Source organism: Mustela lutreola, chromosome 15 (assembly GCF_030435805.1).
Source record: "Mustela lutreola isolate mMusLut2 chromosome 15, mMusLut2.pri, whole genome shotgun sequence".
NCBI lineage: Eukaryota > Metazoa > Chordata > Mammalia > Carnivora > Mustelidae > Mustela > Mustela lutreola.
In genome coordinates, this window is record NC_081304.1 from 16,192,539 (window position 1) to 16,214,878 (window position 22,340).

Sequence of the window (22,340 nt, forward strand, 5' to 3'; positions counted from 1 at the left end):
TTACAAAACTCAGTGTCATCACTTGTATAGGAAAAACAACTCAGTTCTCCTGTGTTTCTCCTTTACTCTCAAACTACTACCATACTCACAACACTCTAGCACCAGATGTTGGGGGGGGTTCCCCCACCAAGTAATTCTCTGCAACATCAGCTGAGCATCCTATAATTTAACTCAATTCTGACACTATCTTCCTGGAGATGGCATCAGGTCCCACAAGTTAAGGGCTCAGTCCCATAAGACTGTCCTTCCTCCTACTTCAGAAGCCAATCACAAGTAGGTCCCCAAGTTCCCCACAACTTATGTCCAACTTGGCTACAAACTGAAGATTCCTATGACTTTCTCCCCCTTGGATTCAATTATTTGCTAGAATAGTTCACAGAACTCAGGGAAACATTTAATGTTTACCAGTTTATTAAAGGATATGATAAGTATACTTGAGAACAGCCAGATGAAGAAATACATAGGGTATGGGAGATCTGGGAGGGTCCCAAGCATAGCAGCTCTGTCCCTGTGAGTTGAGGTGAATCACTTTCCTGGCATGTGGATGTGTTCATCGACCTGGAAACTCTCTGAACAACTGGGATTTTATGGAGGCTTCAAACATAGGCATAATCAAGGATTCACTCCATTTCCAGCCCATTTCCCCTCTCTGAGGAATGCTAAAAATTCCAAGGTACTAATCATGGCTTATCTTTTCATCCCCACCTAGGAAACAGATGCCCACCCAGAACTGCCTATTAGAACAAAAGAAACCCCTAGTGCTCAAATCACTTAGGAATTTCAAGTGTCTTAGGAGCTCTATGCCAGGAATGCAGTCAAAGACCAAATATATATTTCTTTCTTTTTTTCAAATTATATTCAGTTATCCACTGTATAGTACATCATTAGTTTTTGATGTAGTGTCCAATGACTCATTAGTTACGTACAACACTCAGTGCTCATCACAACACAGGCCCTCCTTAATACCCATCACTTTGTTATTGTCTTATTACCAATTACAATATCACATCACTGTTTCCCTGGTTATTACTCAAGCGCTGCTATGTAACATTGCAAATGCACTGAGCTTTTATCTCCTATATTGTTAAATACTCTTTTGTTGTTTATAGCTTGCCTCACCAACTAGACCAAAAGTTTCCTAAATATGAATACTTTATATTTATTTGATTACATTACATATTACATATTACATGACACCTTACATATAACAGGTACTTGTGATCAGGTCTTTGGATAGGCCATGCACTGCCTAACGTCAAAGCGTGCTGTTGACAACAGATGTTGTGCAGTGGCCCCAGTCAATATGATTGATGAAACCCATTTAATATTGTAAAACAAAAGTACTTTTAGGAATTGATTTAATATTGTAAAACCCATTTAATATTGTAAAACAAAAGTACTTTTAGGAATTGATTTTAATTTTAAATTAATTTTAAAACACCCATAATAATTGGCAAAATTTGAAAATTATATATTGTTTTCTCTGAAAGCTCTTGAGATTCACATTCAATCAATCTCAAATATCTCAAGCTGAGGGCAGAAAGTCTTCCCTTAGTCTATTCCTGGCTAAAAACAGTTTTATGTCAGCACAACCTTCACAGAGAATCACTTCATGTTCCCTGATTTACATAGTAGATGCTAAAAATACACACACAAATTACACTCTGATGGAATCAACACAGGATACTTGATGGGGCTTTAAAAATCTTATTAATCTTATTCAAAGCCTTTTCCATCAAGATAAATGCATGATTTCAATAGACCTGCTCTATTAGAGTGTTTTTTCCATTAGGATAATAAAAAAAGAAAATTGTTGGGGAGTGAATAATGGAGGACAGGGAAGGGGAATGGAAAATTTATTGCCACTTTATTTGGAAAGCCAACTTATAGTTATTATATGTACCATCAACATCAAGCGTTTTCTCTAACATCTGGTGTTCTTCAGCCTTTACAGAAACATTGAGGTCATCAAAAGCATCTTGCAAGTTATTAATTTGAATTTTGTTGGAGTCCATCAAGTTGACAGTCTGGAGGGCAGTAGATAAATCTGAAAACATATGCGGATTCTGTAAGTCATACATCTCAATTAATATTATCTCTATGATTCCAAAATTAATAAGCCAAATATTCCTTTATTCCAAGCATATTTCACTGAGACATTATTTTTGTCTTAATATAAAAAAATATTAAGATGACTGAGGGCTTTTTAAATTTAACTGAATAAAACTAACAGGTTTTTTTCAAGTTAAAATAGGCCATTTTTAAGTTAAAATAGCATCTCCTAGGGAAATGTTTAATTTTATACCAGTGAGAGAGAATTTGGGGCTTATTTCTATGTATATGATAACAGCCCAAATTTCAGAGTATAAAAAACATTAGTCCTGAATTTCCTTTTACTTACATATTTTTCTGCTCTTTTCATTTTTTGCTTATTCCTCATAACTTTTATTCTAGGATTAGAATTCCCCCCAGAAGTATGGGAATATTAGGTTTTCAGGAATATACTGTGCCTGAAGGTGGAAATGGCCTTTACTTTTTAACTTAAAAGGTACAAGAATCAAATGCCACAAAATCTATAGAAGAAATATGAATTGAAGAGTTTCAAGATTACAGGTAATAGATGTAGGGGTTTTCCTATGAAGAAAACAAAAATGTTGGAGGTTCTTTCAGGCTGAAGAAGTCCACATTCTTCCCAGGTCTTATCTAAATCTCTAGGAGTTTTCCCCTCTAAATGGGATCCTTAGCTGTGCCTCTATCTGCTTTATCAATGAGTTAAACAAATCATCATACACTCAAGGTCGCCATTTGGGTTATAATCACTAGTTTATGTAGGAAAATATTTAAAAGGAGGCAAAGTACAGGGATACAAAGGAATTGCAGAAAAGAGTTGTACTATTTAATAAGACATTGTTGGATAAGAAACTTTCCAACAGATCTTAATTCTTGAGGGCCTTTAATGTCTCCAATAAATTCCAGCAGACTTTTCTGTAGAAATTACAAACTGATTCTAAAATTCACATGGCAATGGAAAAGATCTAGAATAGCCAAAATAACTTTTTTTTTAAGTAGAACAAAGTTGAAGGACCAATACTACCTGAGTGCTTTCAATATTTATTATAAAGCTATAGTAATCAGACAATGTGCTATCTGTGTAAAGACTGACAAAGATCAATGGAACAGAACAGAGAATCCAGGAAACAAACAAACAAACAAAAATGATTTTCTACAAAAGTACAAAGAAAATTCAGTATAGAAAATATAAAGTATAATCTTTTCAACAACTGTGCTGAAACAAATGAATGTCCATATGCAAAACAAAACAAAACAAAAAGGAACTTTGATTCATACTTCATTCCATATATAAAGATTAACTGAAAATAGATATACACCTAAGACGCAAAACCAAAACCCATAAAACTTTTAGAAGAAAACATACATTAAAACCTTTGTAAGCTTGCGTGAGGCAAAGATTTCATATGTGTGACACCAAAAGCACAATCCATAAAAGAAAAGAACTAATTAATGAGACTTTATCAAAATTAAAATTAATTCTCTTTTATTTTAATTTTTTATTTTTTATAAACATATATTTTTATCCCCAGGGGTACAGGTCTGTGAATCACCAGGTTTACACACTTCACAGCACTCACCAAAGCACATACCCTCCCCAATGTCCATAATCCTACCCCCTTCTCCCAAACCCCCTCCCCCCAGCAACCCTCAGTTTGTTTTGTGAGATTAAGAGTCATTTATGGTTTGTCTCCCTCCCAATTCCATCTTGTTTCATTTATTCTTCTCCTACCCACTTAAGCCTCCATGTTGCATCACCACTTCCTCATATCAGGGAGATCATATGATAGTTGTCTTTCTCTGCTTGACTTATTTCGCTAAGCATGATACGCTCTAGTTCCATCCATGTTGTCGCAAATGGCAAGATTTCATTTCTTTTGATGGCTGCATAGTATTCCATTGTGTATATATACCACATCTTCTTGATCCATTCATCTGTTGATGGACATCTAGGTTCTTTCCATAGTTTGGCTATTGTGGACATTGCTGCTATAAACATTCGGGTGCATATGCCCCTTTGGATCACTACGTTTGTATCTTTAGGGTAAATACCCAGTAGTGCAATTGCTGGGTCATAGGGCAGTTCTATTTTCAACATTTTGAGGAACCTCCATGCTGTTTTCCAGAGTGGCTGCACCAGCTTGCATTCCCACCAACAGTGTAGGAGGGTTCCCCTTTCTCCGCATCCTCGCCAGCATCTGTCATTTCCTGACTTGTTGATTTTAGCCATTCTGACTGGTGTGAGGTGATATCTCATTGTGGTTTTGATTTGTATTTCCCTGATGCCGAGTGACATGGAGCACTTTTTCATGTGTCTGTTGGCCATCTGGATGTCTTCTTTGCAGAAATGTCTGTTCATGTCCTCTGCCCATTTCTTGATTGGATTATTTGTTCTTTGGGTGTTGAGTTTGCTAAGTTCTTTATAGATTCTGGACACTAGTCCTTTATCTGATATGTCGTTTGCAAATATCTTCTCCCATTCTGTCAGTTGTCTTTTGATTTTGTGAACTGTTTCCTTTGCTGTGCAAAAGCTTTTGATCTTGATGAAATCCCAATAGTTCATTTTTTCCCTTGCTTGCCTTGCCTTTTGCGTTGTTCCTAGGAAGATGTTGCTGCGGCAGAGGTCGAAGAGGTTGCTGCCTGTGTTCTCCTCAAGGATTTTGATGGATTCCTTTCGCACATTGAGGTCCTTCATCCATTTTGAGTCTGTTTTTGTGTGTGGTGTAAGGAAATGGTCCAATTTCATTTTTCTGCATGTGGCTGTCCAATTTTCCCAGCACCATTTATTGAAGAGGCTGTCTTTTTTCCACTGGACATTCTTTCCTGCTTTGTCGAAGATTAGTTGACTGTAGAGTTGAGGGTCTATTTCTGGGCTCTCTATTCTGTTCCATTGATCTATGTGTCTGTTTTTGTGCCAGTACCATGCTGTCTTGATGATGACAGCTTTGTAATAGAGCTTGAAGTCCGGAATTGTGATGCCACCAACGTTGGCTTTCTTTTTCAATATCCCTTTGGCTATTCGAGGTCTTTTCTGGTTCCATATAAATTTTAGAATTATTTGTTCCATTTCTTTGAAAAAGATGGATGGTACTTTGATAGGAATTGCATTAAATGTGTAGATTGCTTTAGGTAGCATAGACATTTTCACAATATTTATTCTTCCAATCCAGAAGCATGGAACATTTTTCCATTTCTTTGTGTCTTCCTCAATTTCTTTCATGAGTACTTTATAGTTTTCTGAGTATAGATCCTGTGCCTCTTTGGTTAGGTTTATTCCTAGGTATCTTATGGTTTTGGGTGCAATTGTAAATGGGATTGACTCCTTAATTTCTCTTTCTTCTGTCTTGCTGTTGGTGTAGAGAAATGCAACTGATTTCTGTGCATTGATTTTATATCCTGACACTTTACTGAATTCCTGTATAAGTTCTAGCAGTTTTGGAGTGGAGTTTTTTGGGTTTTCCACATACAGTATCATATCATCTGCTAAGAGTGATAATTTGACTTCTTCTTTGCTGATTTGGATGCCTTTAATTTCCTTTTGTTGTCTGATTGCTGAGGCTAGGACCTCTAGTACTATATTGAATAGCAGTGGTGATAATGGACATTCCTGCCATGTTCCTGACCTTAGCGGAAAAGCTTTCAGTTTTTCTCCATTGAGAATGATATTTGCGGTGGGTTTTTCATAGATGGCTTTGATAATATTGAGGTATGTGCCCTCTATCCCTACACTTTGAAGAGTTTTGATCAGGAAGGGATGCTGTACTTTGTCAAAGACACTTAAGAAAATGAAGAGACTCAGAGTAAAATTTGCTCAGTATAAGACTCAGAGAAAATATTTCCCTAAATATATATCTGATAAAGGATATGTACCCAGAATTTATACAGAAATACAAAAACAAACAGCCCAACTTTAAAAATGGGCAAAAGATCTAAACAGACACTTCACAAAGAAGATATACAGATGGCAAATAAGAACATGAGAAGATGTTCAGCATCATTAGTCATTAAGGAAATGCAAATTAAAACCACAGTGAATCAACTTACTAGAATGATTAAAATTAAAAAGACTGACTATACCAAGTACTGGCAAGGATTTAGAGGAACTCGAACTCTCATCCACTGCTAGCAGAAATGTAAAATAGTGTGGCCACATTGGAAACCAGTTTGCAGTTTCTTAAAAAGTTAAACATACACCTACCATATGAGCCAGCCAAGCTTTGGTAACTGCTCAAAAGAAATGAAAGCGTATGTTCATACAATGACTTGTACATAATTGTTCATAGCAATTTTATTTGTAATAGCTCCAAACTGGAAATAGCCTAATATGCATCACCAGGTAAGTAAACAAACTGTGGTCTATCTAAAATGGAGTGTTATCCAGCAATAAATAAGCATGACTTCCTGATACATGCTACATGGATGAATCTCAAAATAATTATGCTGAATGAAAACATCCAGCAAAAAAAGAACATATCCATTTTATAAAATTCTGATAAATACAAATGAATCTATACTGACAAAAAGCAGACCAGGGGTTGCCTGAGGATGAGTGAGAGGATAGAAAATGGCAGGAAAAGATTACAAAGGAACATGAGGAAGCTTTGGGGGTGAGGGATATGTTCATTATCTTGATCATGATGGTAGTTTTATAGATGTACGCACATATCAAAACACGGGACGCCTGGGTGGCTCAGTTGGTTGGACGACTGCCTTCGGCTCAGGTCATGATCCCGGAGTCCCGGGATCGAGTCCCGCATCAGGCTCCCAACTCCACGGGGAGTCTGCTTCTCCCTCTGACCTTCTCCTCGCTCATGCTCTCTCTCACTGTCTCTCTCTCAAGTAAATAAATAAAATACTTAAAAAAAAAAAAAAGAGCTTAAAAAAAAAAAAAACTTACCAAACACTGCACTTTAATTATAAAAATATACATCTTATACATTTAATATATACATTATAAATATACATTTATACCTCAAAACACTGTTTAAATAATGACAAAAGGCAATAGGAAACTATGACAAATGAAATATTGTGTAAATGAAATATTGATTGACTCACCTTCAAATTGAGGAACTGGCTTATTTGTGTTCAAAGAGTCCAAAATTTGTTTGAGACTTACTTCACTATTTTCTAAAAAGTAAAGTATAAGGATTATAAAATGGCAAAGTGTAAAATAACCATGACAGGAAATGGGGGGATGGGCAGATTTTGTTAATTTCCAGAAATTAGCTGGATTAAAAACTAATCAATTTAAAATAGTTTTACCAAGAATCTGTTCCCTTAAAACAAGAAAAAAATTCTAATTATACTATTTGTTTTAATTAAATTTTGATGTATACATTTTACAAATATGATGCCAGATAAACAGAGGGTACCTCTTCAAAATATTTCCAGGAGAAGGGGTGCCTGAGTGTCTCAGTTGGTGAAGCACCTGATTCTTTATATATATATATATTTATTTATTTTCAGAAAAAGAGTATTCATTATTTTTTCACCACACCCAGTGCTCCATGCAATCCGTGCCATCCATAATACCCACCACCATGTACCCCAACCTCCCACCACCCCCGCCACTTCAAACCCCTCAGATTGTTTTTCAGGAGTTCATAGTCTCTCATGGTTCACCTCCCTTCCAATTTCTCCGAACTCCATTCTCCTCTCTAACACCCCTTGTCCTCCATGCTATTTGTTATGCTCCACAAATAAGTGAGACCATATAATAATTGACTCTCTCTGCTTGACTTATTTCACTCATAAGCACCTGATTCTTAATCTTAGCTCCTGTCTTTAATCTTACGGTGGTGAGTTCAAGCCCTCCATTGGGCTCCACACTGGGTGTGGATGCACTAGGTAAGTAAAAAAATAAATAACATTTCCAAGAGAAAAGTATTAATTTTAATTAGTTCTCAGAATGCTTATGTTCTCATTATGTTTCTAAGACCTAGTTTATCTAAATTATGCATACATAAAACAGATATCCCAAGCTCACAGTAGAACTAGGACTTCATTAAGTTCAACATAGAATGTTCTTTCAAAAAGGGCTCACCATCAGTAGATGCCTGACCCAGAATCTCCTGGAATGTCTTATTGGTCAGTGGAATTCCAGCACTCAAGAGTTGGAAGCTCAGTTCATTTGCAGGCATCTTATCATTTCTGATCTTATCAAGAGTTGTAATCTCTTTAAATAAATCTATAAATACATTAAGAATAGAGAACAAAGGAGGAGGCTTGGACAAAGTCCTTTCTTAGACTTAACACCCTGACTTACAGAGAGTAGATGTTTACAAAAGGAATTCAGAGCAAAAGGGTTTTCAAAACATATCAATGGGCTTTGGTTTCAGAAGTCACTTAAACAATAAGCAAAATTTAATACACCCCTAACCAGCTAAAAATTGAACTTCTGCAAAACTTTTGTAAAAATTTGCTTTTATTTATTATTTCCCCTCAAAGATAATAATTACTACGTGCTCCAGTCCTTCACAGACTGTAAAGCATTTCAAGTACAGCTAGGTACTAGCTCTTAGAATGAGAACAGCTAGCAGAAATAGAACACAGGTAGTTGGAGAAAGAAAAATGCAAATATAAATCTGCTATGCCCTTAAAAACACAAAGTAACATCCTATCCTAGGATTAGAGAACCTCTCTTACCTACCTGCTAGTTTTAGATGTGCTAGATGTTTTTTTTCCCTTTACTTTCTTTTACAATGTTTCATTATAGGTGAGATAAAGAAGCATGTGGAAATTATTAGAGGTGAGAGAAAATTGTACTAGATTCATGGGATACCTTACACTGAAGCATATACTGAGACAAACTGTTTGCTTTAAGGAAGCATTAATTCTAGGAATGTAATCTAAATAATTCTTTATGGTCAAAGTATAGACTGACTATGATAAAGAATAAGAAAGCAGATTATAACATCTCAGTAAAGCAAAGCAAACTTAAGGAATTAAAAGCACAGGGCAAAACAAACTATACTTTAGAAAAAGGAGAATACCATAGAAAGATCTTAGAAGTTTATTTTTAATTTTCATTATTTTACTCTACTTACTGTTGAATGGTGTTGATGGTTTAGATGAATTAGTGAAAACATCAATAATATCTTTTACGATCTTGTTATTTTCTGCAAAGTTAAGAAATAAAATAGGGTTTAAATAGATTTCAACCTCATTAAGGCAAGGATCTGATATTGCTTTAATATAATTTCATTCAGTTTCCAAAATTCTATGACTATAATAAATGGTAAGAAATACATTTAGACTGCGAGCATGTGCACGTGCATGTGTGTGCGCACACACACACACACACATACACACACAAATAAACGTTTTATAAAACAATACTTTTGTGCTGCATACTGATATTGTCTAATAAATTCCACATTATTTCATTTCATTTTAAAATGCTATTCAGGACTTAGTAAATTTATTTCACAACCCAGTATTGTGAACCATGGCTTAAAAAAATTACACACAGGTTATATAGTTCAAAAATATATACACATCTATAAAGAATATGAGAGAATACATAGGGCACCTCCCTGCAGAGATGATTTATACAACAAAGACAGCCAAGGAAGAGAAAGAATTTAAAAAAATAATTCCTTTGGAAAAAAGTTCTGTTTGGTGAGAAAAAAGAAATTCGACTTGTTTTTACTGTCACTACTCCCTATTTAACCCTGAACCGAACAAGGAAAAACTATGCATAAAAGAACATATATAAAATTATTAATCTTTCCAAGTAGTAAAAACTCTTACAAAAACCTAATAGCTGAATTTCAATTTCCTCTGAATTATCCATAACATCACACATAAATAAATATCTCTTACTCTTTGGAGGACAGGGTTCAGGATACATTACCCGCAAAACACAGCACCTCAACATATTGAATATTTTAAGCTGAAGAAATCTGAGAAATGGAAGGTGCAGTTAGGATTCAGACTTTCCCATCCTCCCTGGGATGGGAAGGTCATTAAGGTCATTAAGACTCTCACATGAGAGATGCTCTTGCTATACCCAGAGGAACGGAGCATCCTTATCTCTAAAGACTGAGGGTTGGAGGGACACCCAGAGGAAACTGAAAGAACAGGCCTTGTTAAATTTCCCCCAGTTTACCACCCTTATAGCTCATATAATTTTGCCCTATCACATTTTCCACCACTTTCTATCCTATATCAAACATAATATTAAAACATTAGGGTTTAACCACTTCTTTGGGTCTTCACTTCCTTATGTATACTCCTCTTTCACATAAGTTTAAATTAAATATATATGCTTTTCTCTTGTTAATCTTTTGTTACAGAACTCCAGAAGAGTTCTAGAGAACCTAGAAGGGTAGAAGGAAAAGATTTTTTTTTCCCACTCCTACAGAATCCTGCTTCAGGGATCACAGGCTCACAGACTGAATATAACTGAGATACAATCCTTTTCATTGTCTTAGGGAGTGTTGGGGTTTTCTTTTCATTTGAATTTAATTATCTTAATATGGGATATGTGCCCTCAAGTTACCCTACAGTCCACATCCCTTCCTTTCGTCTTATACCTAATTCATTTTATTAATTTTCATTATGTCCCTGGCTACTGCAGACATTTGAGTCAACTGACTCTGGTCTGCTTCAAAAGTTAGCCTTCTTGGGGCGCCTGGGTGGCTCAGTGGGTTAAGCCGCTGCCTTCGGCTCAGGTCATGATCTCAGGGTCCTGGGATCGAGTCCCGCATTGGGCTCTCTGCTCAGTGGGGAGACTGCTTCCCTTCCTCTCTCTCTGCCTGCCTCTCTGCCTACTTGTGATCTCTCTGTGTCAAATAAATAAATAAAATCTTAAAAAAAAAAAGTTAGCCTTCTCTGGAAGCCTACTGTAATTTGTTTAAAGAGCAAATATTGGAACTATTGCACTGTATCTCTTGAAGTGGTGGATGAATTGACCCATCTTTCCTGTTTGTTTGTTTGTTTGTTTTAAGATTTTCTTTATTTACTCGTCAGAAAGAGAGAGAGAACAAACCGGGAGAGCAGCAGGCAGAGCCGGGGGAGGGAGAAGCAGGCTCTCGGCTGAGCAGGGAGCCCGATGAGGGACTCCATCCCAGGACCTTGGGATCATGACCTGAGCCAAATGAAGGCAGATGCTTAACCAACTAAGCCACCCAGGCTCCCCGCTTCTTTCCTGTTCTAAGCAGTTAGTTTGGCCTTAAGTATTTCCTCACTCTTGTGATTTTTGTAGATTAAAAGTTTCTATAAGAGACTGCTTGTATAGAAACCCAGGATCGTTGAAGAAAATATACCAAATGCCTTAATAGCTAGGAAGAATTTCTCCTGAGTCAAAGAAGCAGAAAGAAAGAAAGAAAGAAAGAGAGGGAGGGATTGGGAGGGCCGAGGGGGAGAGAGACTAGAAGACGGATGGAAAAGAATGAGAACTGCCCTTTGGAAGCACCGGATCCCAAACCCCTTCCCATAGATGCAGGAGTACCACAGGCTCCATCCACTAGATGTCAGTAGAAACAACGCAAGGGAGGTTTTTTGTTTTTGTTTTGCTTTTTACCTTTTTATTTATCTATTTTATTAACATACAATGTATTCTTTGTTTCAGGGATATAAGAGAGTTTTAAAAGCTCTTCCTTTATCTCCCACATTATGGTGCAACCTTAGAATTGGAGAGGGTGCCAGTAATGAATTAGACTAGATAACTGGATCTACCCTTCTACTAAAAAGGACTAAAAATTCTAAGTAAAGTTATTGCTTTAAAATTACCTTAAATAAATAAATTTGCTGCCAAGAAAGTAATAAATTTCCACACTAACAACTGATTGAAGACTGTAATCCAGAAACATAGTTACTGTTTTTCACCCAGAGTATTTGCCGAAGACAAATCAAAACATTGGACAAACTTAAGTTTGTATTTTCAAAGGTCTGACAAAGCCTAGATTTCTTCCAAATTGGGGGGTTTATCCTCAACTTACAAAAATGTTTCTCTAGATTTCAATACCCAGAGAAAATATCAAGAATAAGAAAAAATTCCTTTTATAGATAATTCCGCTTTTCTCTCTAGCTACTTTAAGATTTTCTTTCCTTCTGATAGGCTGCAGTTTCATCATGATAAACCTATGTGTGTATGGATTTCCTTTCATCCTATGTGGGATTCACTGGACTTCTTTAATTGGTAGGTTTAGGTCTTTCTCGTTCTGGAAAATTCTCTGCTATAGTTCTCCAAATATTTTCTCTGCAACCATTCTGTCTCTTCTCTCCTGAATGGATATATATCATGTCTATTCATTTTTTCTTTTTCTAGCTTTACTGAAATATAATTGACATACAACATTCTATTAATTATAATGTAAGTGTAAAGTATGTAACATTGTAATCTGATATACATATATATTTCAAACTCATTCCTGCAATAAGTAGCCTTTTCATTCTGCCTTCCTCTTAGCCTCTTTCTTATATTCTTTCTATGCTGCATTTTGTATAATTTCTTCAAATTATTTTGCAGTTCATATTTCTTCACCTATGTTTAATCTGCTGACATTATTGTCCATTAATTAATTTTAATTATTACTTTTTTAATTTCTAGAAGTTCTGTTTCTTTTTTTCAAATTTTAGTCTCCCTCACATGGTTCCAAATTTATCTTTTTTTCTTTAGAAGAATAAGAATACAGGAAAAGTGAAATTAAATGAATGGAAAATACTTACATAAAAAGAACAATATATCATAAACAAAATGGGGTTTTCCAAATTTTAGGTTTCATTTGATATTTTAAAAATTAACATAATTCTCCACACTCACAGATTATAAGAAAAACCCCTATGATCTATCTAAACAGATGCATAAAAATTGTTTGGGAAATTCATGATAAACCAAATAAATATAAATTCAATCCTTTAGCAAACAAGGAATAGAAGGCAATTTCCTCAGTCTGGTGAACAGCATTTATGAAAAATGCCACAGTAAATATCACATTTATTAGAGGAGCTCTGTTTTTAAGAATTATCCTATCTCTGGAATCCGAGTTGGAGAAATCGAAGAGCAGGACTCTATCATATTTATTATTGTGACCATCATAATCTAATAAGGGAGTAAATGGTTTTGAAACATAGATAACAAGAATACTTGGCTTCTATTCATCTTCTCCAAATAAAGACTATCCACATGCTTTCCAAAAGGGTTCTAACAGTTCACAGTGACCAAGATTTACACATCAGTTCTATAACAACCTTCCTAAATATACAGCATTATTATTCTTAAAAAAAGATTAACGTGTGTATTCTAAACAGGAAACCTATGAGGTAACTCAAGTGCTCACCATCTGTTGCAGAGTTCAATGACGCCTCAGGTTTTTCTTCACTTAAAGGTTTCTCCAGGTTCTCCAAGGCAGATAAAAGGTCTTTAAGTTCAACTTTCCCATCGAAGACACTATTAACAATGTTGGATGCATCTTCTATTTCTATATAGAGAAGTGACAAAACGTAAAGATATTAGTTGGCCAGTCTATCCAGATAAGCATATCACAACTTGATTTGGGTGAAATGTATTCATTTTCTTGAAAACGGTCTTGAGGGTTTTGCTTCTCTGAAATATTCTCCAAACCGAGAGCTCCAAAAATTTATAGGTTTAAATGCGTGCATTAGAAAATAAGAAACAGGGGGTGGGAGGTTGGGGGAACCAGGTGGTGGGTATTGAAGAGAGAACATTGCATAGAGCACTGGGTGTGGTGCAAAAACAATGAATATTGTTACGCTGAAAATAAATTAAAAAAAAAAAAGAAAAGAAAAGAAGAAACGCTGCTCCTCCTCCGGCTCCCTGCTCAGAGGGGAGTCTGCTTCTCTTCCTCTGCTGCACCCTCTTGTCTGTGAACTCTTGCATGCTTGCTCTCTCTCTCAAATAAATAAAATATTAAAAACAATAACAAAAAAAACAAAAAAGCATTCAGGAAATGCTGAAATATTTTATTAGTTCAACTCGTGAAACTCAACAAAAACAACAAATTATCAAAATGACCCCAAAGAAAACCGCACCATTATTGGAGAAGTGGGGGAAAGCAGCCCTTTCTGTCTTCATCCAAATGTTTGGAGATAATGACAGTGTTGTTGATGAGATGCCAACAACTTGGTGATTTATTAATCCGTTTTAAGTATTACTCATTTATATATATATATATATATATATATATATATATATATATATATATTTTTTTTTTTTTTTTTTTTTTTTTTTTTACAGAGAGAGATCACAAGCAGGCAGAGACGCAGGCAGAGCAAGAGGAAGGGAAGCAGGCTCTCACTGAGCAGAGAGCCCGATGCGGGACTCGATCCCAGGACCCTGAGATCATGACCCGAGCCGAAGGCAGCGGCTTAACCCACTGAGCCACCCAGGCGCCCTACTCATTTATATATTTTAATCTCATTTGTATCCAAGTTATGACGGTCTTCTTTTTTATGTCCTCCCTATTTTTTTCCCTTCATCGTACTTCCTAAAGCACTCTCTGTCAATCTTTTGAAAGAACAAAGTTTTGGTTATATGGATAATTTCTTTTGTGTGTGTGTGTGTGTGTGTGTGTGTGTGTGTGTGTGTATGTGTGTGTGTGTATATTCTGTTTCACTAACTTCTACCTTCAACTTCGTTAGCTCCTGACTAGTACTTTTTGGGGAGATTGTTTTTGCTGTTTTGTTGTTTGTTTCTTGTAAGCTTCATGAGTTGAACATTTAAGAAAAAATATTTTTTAATGTTTCTTTTCTATTATTAAATTCAGTTAGCCAGCATACAGGACATCATTCATTTTTGAAGGAGTGTTCACCAATTCAATAATTGATATAACACCCAGTGCTCATCGCAACCCTTGCCCTCCTTAATACCCATCACGCAGTTACCCTAGCCCCCCACCCCTTCTCCTCCTTAACCTTCAGTTTGTTTCCTGAAGTCCAGAGTCTCTCATGGTTTGTCTTTCTTGTTTTCTAATAAAAGCATTTAATACGATAAAATATCCTGTAAGATTGTTTTGGTATGTTTAATCAAACACACTTTACATGTTTTGATATGAAGTGCTTTCATTGTCATCATTTCTAAAAATTCTTACTTTCAGGTTTCACTTATTCTTCAACCAAAGAATTACTTAGGAGACCATTCATTTTGGGGCACATGGGTGGCTCAGTGGGTTAAGCCTCTGCCTTCGGCTCAGGTCATGATCTCAGGGTCCTAGGATCAAGCCCCACATCAGGTTCTCTGCTCGGTGGGGAGCCTGCTTCCCCCTCTCTCTCTGTTTGCCTCTCTGCCTACTTGTGATCTCTGTCAAATAAATACATAAAATCTTTAAAAAAAAAAAAAAAGGACCATTTGTTTTTGGTCTTTTTTTTTTTTCAAAGATTTTATTTATTTATTTGACAGAGAGAGAGGGAACACAAGCAGAGGGAGTGGGAGAGGGAGAAGCAGGCTTCCTGCTGAGCAAGAAGCCCGATGCATGGATCAATGCAGGGCTCCATCCCAGGACCCCGGGATCACCACTGGAGCAGAAAGCAGATGCTTAATGACTGAGCTACCCAGGCATGCCATTTTAGTCTTAAAAGCAACATTTTTCCATATTCTCATTCCAAATTTTTTAAATTTCCAAATTAAAAGTAACATTGCAAATTCTTTTAACTTCCAAATTAAAAGTAATTTTAATGTTACCACATCATGGTCAGATTATGTGTACTGAACGATTTCTGATTTTTAGAATTCATTGAAATTCTTCTTTGTGACTTAAATACATCATCTATTTTTGTGACTGTTCCTTAGACATTTGAAAAGAATGTGTATTCTAAGTTTTCAGGATGCAAAGTACTATATAATTTTATATGATATTGTCACTTCAATCTCAATCTCTTTCTCAATTTCTTTCAATCAATCTCTCATCTTTCTATTTAGAATTATGTGTTCACCTGAAAAAAATACAAATAAAGTGTTGTCTTATGGGCATTAGTAGAAATCTAATTTACATAAAGCATTGTGTGTTATTCATTTATTCTATTTTTTCCTTTCTTCATGGAACCATATTATTACTGAGATCTCTCTCTGGTGCAAATGCAAATCTAGTTATTGTTATGATGTGTAATATGTATGGACCATATTTTACTCAACCATTTCCCTGATGATGGATGTCTACGTTGCTTTCATTTTTATCCTCCCATAGTGTTACAGGAAACACCCTTGAACATGTCTCTAACAAGAAACTTCTCTGGGTTATTTACCTAAAAACAGAATTATTGAGGGGCACCTGGATGGCTCAGGCCTTATGTCTTCCTTCGGTTCAGGTCATGATACCAAAGTCCTGGGATCAAGCCCCACATTGGGCTCCTTGCTCAGCAGGAAGCCTGCTTCTCCCTCTCCCCCCGTTTGTGTTCCCTCTCTCACTATGTCTCTCTCTCTCTCAAATACATAAATAAAATCTTTAAAAAAAAGAATTATTGGGCCATAAGAAATATGCATACTTGACAAGTACTGCTAGATTGCAATCCAGAATGCTGTACCATTTTACCTACTCACCAGCAATTCGTGAGTATTTCCAAATCTCTTCATATATATATTTACCTATTTGGGCTTCACCTCCTGTACTGACTCCTTAGATCTTTGCTTATTTTTCCAATTGATTTTTTTTTCTTCCTACTGCTGATTTGCAGAATTTCCTCATATTTGAGATACTAATCTTTTGTTAATTATCTTGTAATTATCTCTTTCCAGTCTGTTATATAGAGTTCTTCATTTCACAGAAATCCTTAATTTTGATGTAATTACATCCTTTTTCACCCTATGATTGCACTTTGGGGGAGTAGTATTTTTAAGTAGGGATCCACCAACATAAGGCACAATATTTTTCCTTACATTTTCTTCCATCAGTTGTATAGCTTTACCTTTGAGATCCATTTTCATATCCATTTGATTCTTGAAGGTTATTTTTTTATATGGTATGAAGCAGGATTCTACTCTGTTTTCTCCCACATAGTAAGCCAATTTTCTCAGATCATATACTAAATATCTTTGACCCCTGACTGACGATGTCATCTCAATTACATTCCAAGTTCCCATTAACAGGAGTCTCTGTTGGTCTGTATTATGATGCATTGATCTATTTGTAACACTATATTGAAATAGTGTTATACAGAACTAATGAATCACTGAAAACTACATCAAAAACTAATGAAGTATTATACAGTGGCTAACTGAACATAATAAAGATAATAAAGAAAAAAATTTTAAAAATAAAATAGCATTGTAATATGTACTAATATCTGATAAAGCAAGTTCTTCATTATTATTTTTTCAAAAGGGTCTTAGCTATTCATAGACCTATAATCTTAAAAAAAATTACATAATTATTTTGTCAAGTTTCCTTCCAAAATGATCCTGAGATAGTGATGGAAATGCATTCAAAGTGCAGATCAATTTAGAGAGAATCCACTGATTTCAATACTCATTTTAAAACCCCAGCCTGAGGACCATAATTCTCAATCTCAATGTCTGTGGTCCAAGGCTATTTCAGTGTCTCCATGATAGAACTGTATTGAAATTTCAAAAAGGACTGAAAAAAGTTAAGCATTTAGCTTAAGTTTTTGACAAAGAACTATAGAGTAAGTATAAAAAAATAATAATAAAATGGGGAAATAAATAAATAAGAACAGAAGAGAGCAAAAGTCACTAGAGGTAATTAAAAAAACAAAATCCAATTACTTTGATAAGAAAATGGATAAACTTGTCAGCAATAATAAAGAAAAAAGAGAAAAAAGTAATTCAAGTGGTGCATGGGTGGCTCAGTTGGGTTAAGTGTCCAATTCTTGTTTTTTTGGCCCAGGTAATGATCTTAGGGATGTGGGACAGAGCCAGGGGTGGGACTCCTCACTCAGCAGGGAGTCTGCTTGAAAGATTCACTTCCTCTGCCCTCCCCTTTCTCTCAAGTAAATAAATCTTTTAAAAAAGGTAATTCAAGAAAAGTATAGGGGCGTCTGGGTGGCTCAGTCATTAAGCATCTGCCTTCGGCTCAGGTCATGATCCCAGAGTCCTGGGATCGAGTCCTGCATTGGGCTCCCTACTCAGCAGGAAGCCTGCTTCTCCCCCTCCCCGCTCCCCCCTGCTGGTGTTCCCTCTCTTCCTCTCTCTGTGTCAAATAAATAAATAAAATCTTAAAGAAAAAAAAAGGATATTATGGTATGAAAATTATGTGTTCATATGTTTAAAAACCTAGAGTTTAAAAAATATACACATCAACTCTGTTTAAACAAGAAAAAGAAAAAAAGGAACTTGGTAAAGTATATATAAAAATATACATAATTTATACACACACATAACTATATATACACCAACCCCCAAAAATGAAGTTTCTTTTCATATTCATTTCAAATTCCATACTCACTTTGGCACTCGATAAATTCATCAGTTTTGGTCAGTGTTCTGATAAAATCCTTCAAGTTCACCACTTCATCTTTTTTTAAAAAAGAAAAAGAGAAAGAATTTAGATTTTCTTGTAGAGAAGACCATTTGATGTTATAAACCAGAACTATAAAAATAAAAATAATGGGAGGACTGGCAATCCTATTGTGATGTACATGATATGCAGATTAGAACTAAAATAAAGTTATAGGAGATATACTCTGAAAATCATTTCCTTCAATACAAACCCATCAATTGAAAGAAAAGAAAATATATTTTCAATTTTTCTTTTTAAAGATGTAAAAGGGATATATCTTCTTGGGCATATACAGTGAAACTTCTGAAATACTAAAACTTTGTTATTTTAAATTGAAATAATTACTCACCATTAGGATTAGTATTATCCAAAGCCTCCTTTATTTTATCATCTGTTAGATAGATTCCAATGGGATTTAAATTTTGCTTAAGGTCAGGAATAGCTGTAAGTTCATTTTTGTGAATGTTGATGTTGTAAAATTGGCTTTTATCTCCTGGGAAGAGATAATCACCTCCAATTAGAGAGGAATTTTCATGTATCTCCCTTACATTTTAAAGATAAGTGGGGAAAAAATTATTCTAATATATAAAATTATACTTAAAAGGCAGTATTTGTATTTATCTATGTACCTCTCTGTTCCTAAAATAATTTAAAATAGGTGACAATAGTCATATATAGAATTTAAGAAATAAAACCAGAGTGTAGGGGAAGGGAGGGAAAAATAAAACAAGATAAAATCAGAGAGGGAGACAAACCATAAGAGACTCTTAATCATAGGAAACAAACTGAGATTTGTTGGAGGAGAGGCGGGTAGGGGGATGGGGTGACTGGGAGATGGACATTAAGGAGGGCACGTCATGTAATGAGCAATGGGTATTCTTTTTTTTTTAATGTTCAGTTAGCCACTGTATAGCACATAATTAGGTTTTGATGTAGTGCTCTATGATCCATTAGTTAGTATAACACCCAGTGCTCATCACAGCACATGCCCTCCTCAATACCCATTACCCTATTATCCTCTGCCCCTACCCCCCTCCCTCTGAAACCCCCAGATTGTTTCTCAGGGTCCAAAGTCTCTCATGGTTCATCTCCCTCTCTGATTTTTCCCCCTTTGGATTTCCCTCCCATCCCCTGTGGTCCTCCATGTTATTGTTTATGTTTCACATAAGAGTGAAGCCATATGATAATCGTCTTTCTCTGCTATATTTATTCCACTTAACATAATTCCCTCCAGTTCCATCATATCGATGCAAATGGTGGGTGTTCATTGTTTCTGATGGTTGAGTAATATTCCATTGTGTATATGGACACATCTTCTTTATCCGTTCATCTGTTGAAGGGCATCTCAGCTACTTCCACAGTTTGGCTGTTGTGGACACTGCTGCTATGAACATTGTGGGTGCACATGCCCCTTCTTTTCACTACACCTGTATCTTTTGGGGTAAATACATACTAGTGCAATTGGTAGGTGGTAGGGTAGCTCTATTCTTAACATCTTGAGGAACCTCCATACATTTTCCTTAGTGGCTGTACCAACTTGCATTCCCACCAACAGTGTAAGAGGGTTCCCCTTTCTCCACATCCTTGCCAATATTTGCTATTTCCTGTTTTGTTAATTTTTGTCATTCTAAGTGGTGTAAGGTGGTATCTTATTGTGGTTTTGATTTGTATTTCCCTGATGGCTAGTGATGTTGAGCATTTTCTTACAGAACTCTGGGTATTCTATAAGACTGATGAATCACTGACCTCTACCTCTGAAACTAATAATATATCATATATTAATTAATTGAATTTAACTTAGAAAAAAAGAAACCCCTCAAAAAAAAAAGAGATATAATAGACAAACACTAAACAAGAGAGAGCAGTATAGCTATACAAATATGACAAAGTAGACCTTATGTGAAGAGGAATTTTTAGAGATAAAGAGAGACATTTCATAATGATATTTCAGTCCACTAGGTGGACATAATTCTAAATTTGTATGTACTTAATGATAGAGCCTGAAAACCATGTAAAGCAAAAACTGAAGGAACTAAACAGAGAGATGGATAATTATATTGTGAAATTTTTAAGTGCACCAAGAATAATTATTTTCTTATATTGCCTATGGATGATTTAATAAACTCTCTGTAAAATAATTTAGTAATATCATTAAAAATCTTTATTTTAAATAAAATAAGATACATGACAATAAGTACACATAAATATATAAATGTAAGTAAGGAAACTGGAGGAAAGGAACAGAGGAGCAATAAAAATAAGACAAAAGACAGCAATAGACAAAGTACATGACATAAGTCCTATGGTCATATACATAAATTTTGCAACACCAAAGGTGTACATCTAATAAGAGCCTTCTAGTAAGCTAAAACTTACAGAATTAAAGGGAGGAATAGATGAACCCACAATAAGCTGCAGATATGGACACCTTGCACTTAGTAATTAATAGAACAAGTAGAAGAAACATCAATAAGAATTAGAATATTCAACCAAACTAGCAAGCAATCTAACCTAATGGATATTTACAGAACACTACCAGACAACTATAGAATATACATTCTTTCAAGTGTACATGGAATATTCACCTAGATAGACCACATGCTAGTCTTTAAAACAAATCTTAATTTAAAAGCACTTAAATTGTGCAAAATAAATTCTCTGACTGAGGTATATTAAATTAGAAATCAGTAACAAGAAGATACCTAGAAAATATCCACATATTTGGAAATTAGTGCATTTCTAAACAACGCATATTTCAAAAAGCTATCACAAGGTATTTTAAATAAGTAATTATCAAAATATAACACAAAATTTTGTAAGATGCAGTGAAATTGCTCAGAGGGAAATCTGTAGCTTTAAATATTGGAAAGGCAGAAAAGCAGTGGTATTAAAAAGTACTGTTATGAAATTCTTTTTTTAAATTCTTTTTTATAGTTGTACAGTATAGAAGCTATAGTTTATTTAACTAATCTCCAAGGTTTACACTTTAAGTATTTTCCATTATTTTGCAATTTCAAGTAAGTCTGTAATGAATAACTTTATGCATCTATATTTTCACATTGGTGCAGGATATCTTCAGGGAAAATTTGCTGAGTCAAAAGGTAAATGCATATGCAGTTTTGTTAGACATTACCAAATTCCCTCCAAAAGAACAGTAGTATTTTACATGCTCATGAGCTACAGATAAATGCCTTTTTCTCTACAAACAAACAAACAGAATATGTTGTCAAGGTTTTCAATTTCTGTCAGTCTAATGGGTGAGAAATTGAATCTCCATTTTAGTTTGTGTATTTTTTTTTAAGATTTTATTTATTTATTTGACAGATAGAGATCACAAGTAGGCAGAGGAACAGGCAGAGAGAGAGAGGGGGAAAGCAGGCTCCCTGCCAAGCAGAGAGCCCAATGCGGGGCTCGATCCCAGGACCCTGAGATCATGACCTGAGCTGAAGGCAGAGGCTTTAACCCTCTGAGCCACCCAGGTGCCCCTAGTTTGCATATTTCTTATTATGAGTAAAATCAAATATCTCAATATGATCTTGGGCCATTTTATAAATTTTTTATTATTTCTATATCCATGACTTTCGGCCATTTTTCTATATTTCATCTGTGATATACATTGCAAATAGCTTCTCCCATTTTATCTGTTCTTTGACTTTACCTATGGTATTGTATGAATAGACAAAATTTGGGGTTTTTAAAATGTTTTCAAAGACCGATGTCAAAAAGCTTACTGCCTATGTTTTATTCTAGGAGTTTTGTGGCTCCAGGTCTTATGTGCAAGTCTTTAGTCCATTATGACCTAATTTTTGTGCACAGTCTAAGATAGCAGTCCAGTTTCATTCTTTTGCATAC

At 35.3% G+C, this 22,340-nt stretch overlaps 1 protein-coding gene across 1 annotated transcript in view; it reads right to left on the reverse strand.

The window, feature by feature from the left end:
* Positions 1-1,848: 1,848 nt before the first annotated feature.
* The window catches only part of EFCAB13 (EF-hand calcium binding domain 13), a 132,299-nt gene continuing 111,807 nt past the window's right edge, over positions 1,849-22,340 (reverse strand). Inside the window, exons 26-32 of the mRNA XM_059149515.1 lie at positions 18,838-18,981; positions 18,435-18,503; positions 13,359-13,499; positions 9,120-9,191; positions 8,117-8,260; positions 7,129-7,200; positions 1,849-2,047 (exon numbers count right to left, since the gene is read on the reverse strand). Of these exons, the coding sequence (XP_059005498.1) occupies positions 1,857-2,047; positions 7,129-7,200; positions 8,117-8,260; positions 9,120-9,191; positions 13,359-13,499; positions 18,435-18,503; positions 18,838-18,981 (833 nt within the window). The 3' untranslated portion in view covers positions 1,849-1,856. The remainder of the gene's footprint in view (positions 2,048-7,128; positions 7,201-8,116; positions 8,261-9,119; positions 9,192-13,358; positions 13,500-18,434; positions 18,504-18,837; positions 18,982-22,340) is intronic.